At 39.6% G+C, this 10,899-nt stretch overlaps 1 protein-coding gene across 1 annotated transcript in view; it reads right to left on the bottom strand.

The window, feature by feature from the left end:
- Positions 1-348: 348 nt before the first annotated feature.
- Positions 349-10,899, bottom strand: part of HAPLN1 (hyaluronan and proteoglycan link protein 1) — a 28,946-nt gene continuing 18,395 nt past the window's right edge. Inside the window, exons 3-4 of the mRNA XM_010086694.1 lie at positions 8,398-8,700; positions 349-1,119 (exon numbers count right to left, since the gene is read on the bottom strand). Of these exons, the coding sequence (XP_010084996.1) occupies positions 830-1,119; positions 8,398-8,700 (593 nt within the window). The 3' untranslated portion in view covers positions 349-829. The remainder of the gene's footprint in view (positions 1,120-8,397; positions 8,701-10,899) is intronic.

Genomic DNA, 10,899 nt, shown 5'->3' with positions numbered 1-10,899 from the left:
CGGCCTTTAAGAGTTTAAAAATAACTCAGTAAAGCTACTCAAAGGTAATGCAACACTTCTCAGGCATCTGTAATTTGAATTAAGGAAAAAAAAGGATTTTCTCATTAGTTAATTACTCACTCCTTCCTCAATGATTTGTACACCACAAAAACACAATCGAAATGTTCAGGAGAACAAATTGTGCTTGTTCCTATGCATGGTACCATGAGCTTATTTTTCAGAAAGGCAAGATTTTGCACCAAAAACTAATCCTATTTTTGTAGACAGTTTTAGCTGCTTTTATTAAACTCTATGTTGTTCCCATGGGAAGCCAGTGAAAATATTTTTTTTCTAATCTACACTGTTGTGAGGTTTTTTTGCAAAACCTCACTGATCCCCTTTAACAAAAAAATATTATCTTATTTCAAAATTCCTGATATAATCAATTTGCAGTGTTTCTCAAACTGGTACAAATATGCAAAATTTGTGCTTTTAAAAGCTTCTGCTTTGAGTAGCCTTACATTCCATAATTGTGCCCTAGCAATGATCAAGCTCTATTGCATGCCCCATTCAAGAAAAGTATATTTTGTTGGGATGATGTAGCTTAAAGAATTTGGCTCTAAAACTTCATTACCTAGAGCTTCCATTAAATTATATTAATTTAAAATATCTATGGAATGATACTTTTACAAAAATATTAAAACAAAAAAAATTAATGGGTTTATGAAAATGACTCTTTACAGTAAGTAAAAAAGGTTTATCACAGTTTTGGTACTTGCATGAGTTCATATTGAAAATAAATCTTTCACATGTTCTTAATGAATTTAAAACTTTCATGCTCTAGGTATTTTCAGTTGTATGCTCTGAAACAGTAGACACCGTACAGCTTGTGCTTTTTATCAGGGAAGCCTACAAAGCGAACAGCTGCTTCGTTAGGACTGCAGCGTTTCCTTGGCCTGGAGATTGGGTAGCGGCCACTGCCATCAGCCAGCCAGCCAGCGTCGCAGCGGTCGTACCCCAGGAGCTTCCAGGCAGCAAATATCTGGCCAACTTTAGCGATCTGAGCTCCATCCTTCAAGCACGCCTGGACAGCTTCATCGTAGGTCAGCTTGGTTGGGTGAATTAGGTAGTAAAAGCGACCTAGTAAGAGAAAGAAGGAAAAAGGGTCACTAATGACATGATTAAGATGATACGATATGATATCATATGACATGATAGATATAATATTATAAAGGTGGTTTGACAAGAAATAGGGATGTTCTATTGCAGAACCATATCAAATAGTGGTTGACTCAGAACTGCGTAATTTCTATGTTGCGCTGTTAAAAATATCTCAGTTATTTTTATAGTGAGTTGATAAATATCAGGAGTTAAAAAAAAAAAAAAAGGTAAGTAGATAAAACTGACTATTTGAACAAAACAAAAAAAGTAGCACTGTATTTATTTCTGCTAACTTAGGACAGCGTGACGTCCACATCCTCACTTGCTTTCGGTGGTAACTGCACTGTTGCAATGCATATTCATTCTCAGAAAAAACAGCAGGAAAAATGTTGGGGGAGAGGGGTGATGGAAGGCACCCTGGTAGTCAGAAGAGAGCACCTGTTCTGCATATGACTTTATGGTGTCAGAGGAATTTACCAACAAGGTGCCAGTGACAATCCAGTCAAATGTCTGAGGAACTCCACAGACTTCATGCAAGGAGTTCTCATGCAGCTGTAGCTTACTGTCAGAGAAGGGAAATCAGTCAAACATCCGAAGCAATGTACTTCTTCCTTATTCTCCCAGCATCAGCTTAAAACCTTTATGAGTTTTCCTCTCAGAAGCACGGCATGGCAAGATCTTTGATGGCATTTGGGTGAGGGTGGCTGGAGGTAACACATGCAGTTTTACTCTCTGACAAGGCAGTGACCTCGTTTCTGATTAAGTACAAGCACATTTTTTTTTTTTCCCCTACAAGAAAACTGAGATATTGCACAGCTTCTCAGAAGCAGAGTTTGAGCCTGTGGTAGATCAAAACCGTGCCTGCCGTAAGTCTTCATTAGCAGCGTCAAAACCACACGCAGCAGCTCTGCAGCTCTGTTTCTCCTTAGGCATCAAAGGGTATATCCCCACCATAAGACGGCATTGAACTGACAGTGTTGCTAAGAAAAATGTGCCTCTGTCTCAAGGTAATGAAAACATATGCCGGCAAGTAAAGCTCAAAAAGGAAGTCTCCCCTACTAATCCATATGCGGCAACAATATTAACATTAATTTCATTTATCAAGGCAATACAAATTAATTGTAAGCCTTTCATTCATTATAGTTAGGGTTATTTATCATCACTGATTTGACAATTAACTGGTAGAAATGGATTGCAGAGAAAATGGAAAAGATAAATGGATTTTTTATTTGAAGAAATAGTGATTTCCAAATAAATCCAGATTTTCAGCCTGATTGTTCTGTAAGAGGTAAGTTATCTAAAAAAAAATACATTTATTCATGCAGAGAGCTTCTAATTCCAGAGCACACTCTTCATTTCTTAATTAAGAATGTACTCCAGAATAATATCCTTTTTCCTCCTTATAAGGAACAGGCAAACACACTAACAGAATTCTGCTCAGTTTCAGATTACTTGCTTGGAGAAAAAAAGGCAGTGAGCAAGATAAAGAGTTATGACAGCTCTAGATCCCTGCAAAAAAACCACATAGCTTTCCTCTAAGTAGAGAAATGTCAGGTCAGATGTCAATACAAAAATAATTGAATTAACTTTGTGTAAAGGTTGGAAATTGTATGCCATGACAAGAATGTAACAAAAAAACCCCAAAACACTAAGCTGTGATGGCGAAGACACTTTTCAAAAATTTAATTGCTGTCAGAGACAATATCAACGTTATTTCCACAGGAAACTGTCAAGAGTAGATAATCTACCCATTTGTAAAATGCTTGCTTGACTCCATTTCAGCAAGTTGAGAGCATTTACAGGGTCTTGCTAAAGAGAATATTTATTAAGTGGAAGCCTGTTCCTGCTATGTTTTAAGAGGTTTCCCCAAAGCAAACAGGATTTCAGAATTGGCGCAACAGGGATTTGGACTGATAATATGTAAACTTCACCTAGTTTATTAGTTGCTCTTCAAACCATATGTCAATGGAATGTAATTTCCTAGGGATTTGCAGTAAAGTCAGGCTTTGACATATGGCATCAATAATAAAAACTCCTATAATTTATCCCTTCCTTAAATAGGTGAACTTAATAGTAAAGCCCACAGGAGTGTAATGTATATCCCAAATGTCTGATTAAATAAAATTCTGTTAATAAACTCAGTACAGATTTGCTGATTTTCCCCTGATAATAGGTTCGAAGGGTTCCTAACTGTTCAATCTTAATACTTGTTAATTGATGTGGAAGGAGAGGGAGGCATTAACTGTCTCTCTCTCATTAATATCTGGTAGTTGGGTCACTCCTACAGAGGATGAGCGTGCTTGATTTGCCTTCCTACATCCAAATCATGGGGCAGAGGGTTTATGCAAACCTAATCAAACCCCATCTGTAATAGCTATTTTAAGCTTTTGGAGGTAACTGAACAGCTTAAAGAGGAAAATGCGAGCACTTGACCCAAATACCCTACACCCTTGCGACTGTGGGAGTTTAAGTGATGCATCACCCTTGGAGATTTTTCCAAGCTCAGCTCTAAATCGAAAGATTTACGAGTAAGTGTGTATATTGCAGCTGGGTGCGCTAGACAGTGGGCCACCACCTTCAAAGGTACAGAAAGGCAGTACCACCCCTTTTGCTTTTGTAATGCCTTAGAAAGAGGGTGCTGGATGGACTGCTCAGAGAAGATGCCCTCAAGTGCAGCCAGCCATCAAGTATCTAAACATTTGGGCTCAGCCCTAGGACTAGTCCTGACACAGCTTACTGGCATGCTGGGACAGCCTCTTGCTCAGCCTCATGGCTCTGATGCTGTGCAGGGGCAGCCGAGGAGCTTGGTGGGTGGCAGCGCATGCAGGAGAAACGCTGAGCACAGGGCTGCCTTTGCAGCCAGCGATGGACGCGTGTGCCGAATTATGGCCACAGAAATCAGTGAAGTTGTTTTACTGTGTAAAACTGCTCTAGTTTGTGGTTTCATATGGGCATAAAAGGCACCCTCAGCAGCCCGCGGGGTATATCTGTAGCTTGCACAACATGTAGACCCTACCATCTGCTCAGCAGACTCAGTCCAGTGTATCCTACAGCAATACCAAACAGTTGAGGGAGGCTGTTGTCCCTCAAAATCTAAGAACATGTTAAAAAAGTGTGTGAAAGTGAGATGATTTTCATGCCTTTAATCATAAGGTTCTGATAAGTATTTTGATATCCACTGGTCATCTCAGGTAACTGATTTTGAATTGTTACTTTAAATATACGGGAATAATTTAAAAAATTCCTCTTCCAGCCCACCCAATACCAGCAACGACCCTGGTGACTCAGAAGCAACCACTTCTAAGAAAGGGTACGTAATTTTATTTTGGGTGGGTTTGTTTCTCTTTTTGGAACAACGGCTACATGTTCCTAGCGATAAAACATTCTGAAATGGTCAAATGAGCAGCCAGCATGCAGTATTAGAGATGACTTTCTGTATCTTTCTCCCAGAAATGGTAGACGTAGTTAACATCACACGTGTTACTGTAGCAAACAGGTGGTTAACAGCTGCACTTTTAACATGATCCCTAAAATTTATTCTTTGTATTTTTAATTTTGTTAACACGAGATTTTTGCTTGATTCTGCTAGAGCTGATAACAAATCAATTATGCACTGTGATTCTGTATGCAAAGTGTATAACAAAATCAATGTTAATGAGGAAAATGTGTGATACAAGCTCTACCTATACTTCTTTTTTCTTTGAAAATGCTTAATTATAGAGGAACTGATAGATATGTTTATGTTTATCTCACTTAACACTTTCCATTACAAAAGATTCCCATGTGGTTTTTTTGAGGAACTCACCGTTCTCCCTCAGAAACCCTCTGAAATTAAGCAAAGAATAACCACTCAGCTGTACCATCATATGTTCTTTGTCCCATGCCTTTTGGGCTCTGTGGGGAAGAATGCAACAAAAGGATTCATCTGCATTGACTCCCCTGAATCAGTATGTAGAAGCTCAAACTGACCTTCTAGAGGGAGTGTGCGGAGGAGAAGCATCCCCATTCCTTGAGGAAGAGCAGGGAGAGAAATTGTGATTGCCTGCAGCCCTTGCAAACCTCCGGATCATGGCAGACTGTTCCACCACATGGGGCAGGAACCTTTAGCTTTTTGAAAGAGAACATGGACTAAAGTGGCTCCTAGCATGAAGGAAAAGTGGAGGAGAAATTGGCTGTGAGGGGAAAGAGCTGAACCCTCAGACATCAGTAAATTCCAACATGGGATATCCAAATTTAAGTTAGATACATCCCACTTGTGTGTATTAATTTTCAATAGTCTTTATCAACATGAGGAACGTAAAAGCAGATTGAGAAACACGTTGCCATCCTGTAGATATCTCTATGCAGGCAGAAGAGTTGTTATTTCACAGCGTTTTGATGGATTTAATGGATAATATTATGCTAATGTTACTCTTTTCATTGTTTTATGAAACACATCACTATATATTCTTATAAACTGGTAAATTGATGGTACCACTAAGAAGTATATGAAACATTTTCAGGTTTTCAGCTTTGCCTGCACAGACACAAAACATGAACAGTTCTTCTATGAGCCAACAGAAAGATTTGAGTATCAAGCAGTTATACAGGCAGAACAAAATATTCAGGTGTTATGCTAGTCTAAGAGAAGACACTGTAGATAGTAATTTCATAAAGTACTAAGACTATTTTATCTTGCATTGCAAACTTTGCTAAAACAATTTCCCTGCACTGGTAAGAAGAATGCATGTGGAATTCTTCACTAATTGTATAAAATCCCCTTTTTTTACCAGTATTTTTTGGTGTATTCAGCTCATCAGAGATGGGATCTAACAGTTCCCGAGTGAGAATACTGAACCTAGATTTGAACTTGCTGGATTGATGACTACATTTTAATTTTTCACCTTAATGGTTGAATGTAATTTTGCTATTTTGTATTTTTCTTCTTCAGGTAAGAAACAAGCTTTGCACGTATTTTAGACAAAGACTTTTTAGCTTTGACTGCTGAACTATTTAAAATTGAGCCCTTTTTTTTATGTTCCCTGAGATCATAATGTATTTGGGTTTTCTTTCCCTAAAAAGATCCCAGTTAGCAGAAATCTAAACCTCACTCACTCTCTTTCTTCATAACAGCTCCCACAACTGACACTCTTTGAGATTTATTTTTTTTTTTAAGCTCTCCGTATACTCCCCTGATCCTGAGGCCCTTGGCATTTTTCCAGCTCCCTTACATAAAGCTAAAGGCTTCTCTGTTTCATACCATCAGGAGACTCCAGCAGTCACTGCCACCGCTGGAAATGCACGGTGTCCTAACCACTTCTCATTTTCCTTGGCTGTTCCTCAGCTGAGAGAATCAATATTAGGTGTTGCAGAAATAGCTCTTTGCCCATAGCCACTATCTTTGTCAATCACAACATGGTGGCAAAATGGGTTATTATAAGCTTTTCTCCTCTCAGTGAGAAAGCTAAGGTATGCTGCTAAGTGTACATAAGCTGTCTGAAGTGTTGAGCCGAAAATAGGAAGCTGGCATTTCGGGAGAGTGACTGAGTTTACTGTGGATATTAAGGTAAACTTGGGACATGAATAGCAGAGAACATAGCAGGGACGTGTGAGGATAACGTAAGGTGCTGAGTTGTTGGTTAAGGAAATGGATGCTAGGAGAAGCAGAGTCTAGATTTTCTGCTGTCACCTTGAGAGACCTACATGGCACTGAGCTGTTAGGGACTGGAAAAGACGGTGCTCAGCTCTAAACATCATTCTGTTGCTATGTAGTATTCCATCTTGCAGGTTGGTTTAACAGACTCATCAAGGATGAGATTCATTTTAGTGTCTTCTCTTTGATTTCTCTACTTCCTGTATACCTTATTCTCACCTTACCTCATTCTTCTTTCTCCCTTCCTCCGTCTCTTGCTGTAAAAGTGCACAGACAGGGTTTATCTGTCAGTACTTTTTTTTTTTTTTAACAGAAATAATATTTTTTTCCTTAAGAGATACTGTCCAGCTGCTAGGCTGGAAAAGGGTGGTAATTAGTGACCAGTAGTCACAAATGTTTCCTCTGCAAGCACTTTAAATAGTGCAGCTATCACACTTCTAGTTCTTTTTCCATGTTTATTTTGTTCCTCAGTGTTATTTCTATAGCACAGGGTTAAATCTGCATACAAGAGATGAGCTCATATAGGATTTCATCTTGGGTAGATGAAGCAAGAAAAAAATGAGCCAGCATTTCCTGGAATGATGCAGCATGATAAAAATCAGCTAAACTTTTTTTTTTCAGACTGCATCCAGACTAATTTTTGATATTGTTGGTTTGAGAACTACAGGGCTTTTTGAGACTTAGCACTGAAGCATATCTTCTGAGAGCAAGGCTTATGTATATTTTTTGGTGTTCTGTCGGACAAAAATGTTTCATTGTGGATAAGCAAGCTGTGCACAAACAAAAAAGGCCATGCTCCTTAGTCTGGGTGGGCTGCAAGCCAAACATGTACAAAGTTGCATTGGAATTATCCCCAATTATGATGTTGTAGAGGACTGTAGACTCATTTTGCAAATGTTCTCTTGCAGCATTCCTCTCATTCACAGCCATGCTTTCTAAATCCTTTTCAGCCACTAGATTAAACCTGAAATTATAGCAAGCTGAGATCAAGTCACTTCATACCTAAAGTAGCATCTACTAATAGCACAAAAGCTCACCGTCTGAAATAAGGTTTAGAGCAGACCAAGCTCAGAGCAAAAGTGAACAGGGTTTTGGCAGTGTACTAAGATTAGGAATCTAAATTATTAGCCATAAAAGCTAGAAATAACTTTGTTGATAAGGAAGTTGTAGTGATTTTAGACCCTGTATGTGAGCAGAAGCCGCCTGACACGACAGCACGGATGAGGTGGTGATCAGAATTTTGTTTTGTTGATATATTTAAGTTGTAAAACATCATAATTATAATTTAATTCAACAGGAAAGCTCATTTAATGAATTGCAGGTTTCTTCATCATTGTAACTGTAATAAACTGGGCATATATCAGCATTAAAAAAGTACATATAAATTTTAACAGGGTAAAAGCAGAGATACTAGAACACACAAGTTCTGAGTTGTAAAACTATCTATGTGAACATGTGGCAAAGACAACTTTACTCGGCGCATGTCTCCTTGTAAATTCAACAATAACATTCCCCAAGCCTAATATAAGCTTTGACAAATCAAATATCACTTGCTGCCATTGGAATTTCTTCTCTAAGCACAAGAAACAGTCATTTACAGGGTAAAGGGTAAAGAAGGCTCTTACCATTGAAGTTTGAAGTAAAGCAGAAAACATCATATCGGCTTTTATCTTTATCCCAGAACCCGTAATTCCTGACCCCAGGCACTGTGTTCTTCCCTCCGCAGGGCTCTCTGGGCTTGGTGATGGGGTACTGCACTGAGCCATCACTGAGCCAGCCGGCGTTACACCAGTCCAGCCCTGACCTCCAGGCATCGTACAGCTGGTCAAAGGAGGCGATAACAGAGTCCTGGTCCAGACACGCTCGCTGAGCCTCGTGGAAGTTTAAATTGTAACGACCCAGCCGTGGAGAGTAAGGGAATACAACACCTGAAGCAGTAGGAAAAGGGTGAGTTACTGGACACTGAAAAAGCAGAAGAAAGGGAAACAGCATTTACAGCCACCAGAAGGAGAAATAAATGTCAATGCCGTGTGTGTCAGACTGTTCTTCTATTTCTGGGGAAAAACACACTGTCAGAACATCAGCCATTAGGTCTGAGAAGGGGACAGCTAGCCAGATCCTCTCGCTGTAACCTCATTACTTTCCCCATGGGAACTGTGCTAGGTGTGCACGTTACTCCCATCTGCTGCTTTGCTCTCCCTGCTGTATCTCACCCTTGTGCACTCTGAGAGTGCTTAAAGATGAGTGGAGCTGGCTGAAATTTTGGAACTACAGGCTTTTCATCAGAAAATTCCAGTTTATCAGATGTAAGATCAATTTCTCATTTTAAAAAAGTAAATTAAAACCCAGCCTAGTTCTATTTTTTTGTGGGATGGGATTTAGGGATTTTCTGTCAGTCATTTAGAAAGAAGAAATTGTAGTACAGAGGCATATCAACTATTGCGTTCTACACACGGGCACTAAAATGAAATGTTTCAATTGATATAAAAGAGTGCCATGTTCTTTGCATGCATCCTGGACAAGATTTCCTGAGAGGTTCAAGACAATTGGTATTTTGTTTGTTTGTTTTTATTTTATTTCACATCATCCCAGGAATGGGAAGGTATTTCATGGCTGGTTTAATAACAACATTTCAAGGTTAGACTGCTAGAAGGCATAATTTTAGTGTCCTGAAGTCTTAAAATAGGAAATCTACAGGAAAATAAAATCAGTGAAATAGTGTGTGGCTTTAGGGAGACTTTTCTATAACTTTCCGGCTGTTTATTGGCAGTTTATCACCACTCAAGGAGGGAGAGTTCCTCACAGAGGGCATCAGGGAGCATGGTTCCTTGAGCAGAAGACAGGTTTCCCCAGTTGCAGATGGTGAGCCATGTAGCACACAGCATACAGAAATGCAAGACATCCCTAGCTGGAAGCCATGTGAGACACCACCCTCCCTTGCTACCCCTATGGCTGCCAAAAGCACTGCTGGCTTAACCAAAGGATGCTTGTTGGAGAGCCACTGTGCAAGGAGTACGGACCTGCCAAATGCTTCCTTCCACCCCTGAGGACAAGCCAGAGACCAGCCCAAAACCCTGTCTGTTGCTCATTGGTGGTGAGCCAGCAGGCGGGGCAGAGAGACCTTCTCAGAGGACATTCAAGTGGAGATGGGAAACGTGGGGACACCTCCAGAATTGTTTCAGTGGCAACATTTAATCAAAGGCATTGCCCTTATCTGACAGATTTTTCTACTGTATATTTTCTGTGTGTTTTATGAAAAAGGTCTGATTACTCCTTGAAGCATGAAAGATGTTTTAGAAAATGCTGAAGAACCACCTCCCCATTGGCCCATAAAAGGGAAGAGAGGGAGTAGAAAAAAAAGTTTGGATCAGACCACCCTAACCTTTGGCAGGGTTTGGAAAATTAACCCAGATCTAAATTTTACAGTTGGCTTTAGCCCAGTCTCATAATAAGTTGAGATAGACCGGCATCAGAGGAGATCCAGCTCAGCATGTTTATTCTCAAACATCCCTATACAACTGAGTGCTGTAGGATGCAGAGAGACTGAAGACAAGATAACACACGAGACAATCCAAAACCATTACACTGGTATAAACATCCATCCTTCTTTTATCTTTCTCTCTGCTGATGAATTCTCCCAGCTATAACAAGTCTCTTGCGTCTGGGGCAATGTAGCATAGGATAGAGAAATTACACCATACAGTCATGCAAGACTGTCACCATGTAATGAAGCCATTCTTCTTTCTAAACATTCAACCTTACTTTGGTGTCTGTTCCACTGGTATCCTAACATCTCCTTTCTTTCCCTTCTCTCTCTTGCCCACCTATTGTCCAAGAAGTGTTATTTTTGTTAAAGAAAATATTTGCTATTGCGAAACCTCAGTGCCTTGATCCAAGAAAATAAAGCATGCAAATGTAAACTTGGCAGGGTAACAGTAAACTATTTCGCTTTCCTTCACCAATTAACTAGAGAGTCTGCTGAAGTTCCTTCCTTTTGTAAATCCTTTGTTAAAGGGCTTTTCAGTTATTAGCTGTTCTGAACTATAAAACATGAAGGAAATGTGACACAACACGTGCTGTAATCCATAACTTCATAAACAAGAATCTGTAGATGTTTCATATTTTTC

This window comes from Pterocles gutturalis, unplaced genomic scaffold (genome assembly GCF_000699245.1).
Source record: "Pterocles gutturalis isolate BGI_N339 unplaced genomic scaffold, ASM69924v1 scaffold14296, whole genome shotgun sequence".
NCBI lineage: Eukaryota > Metazoa > Chordata > Aves > Pterocliformes > Pteroclidae > Pterocles > Pterocles gutturalis.
Note: the sequence above shows the minus strand (reverse complement) of the source record. Positions and strands in the feature narration are given on the sequence as shown.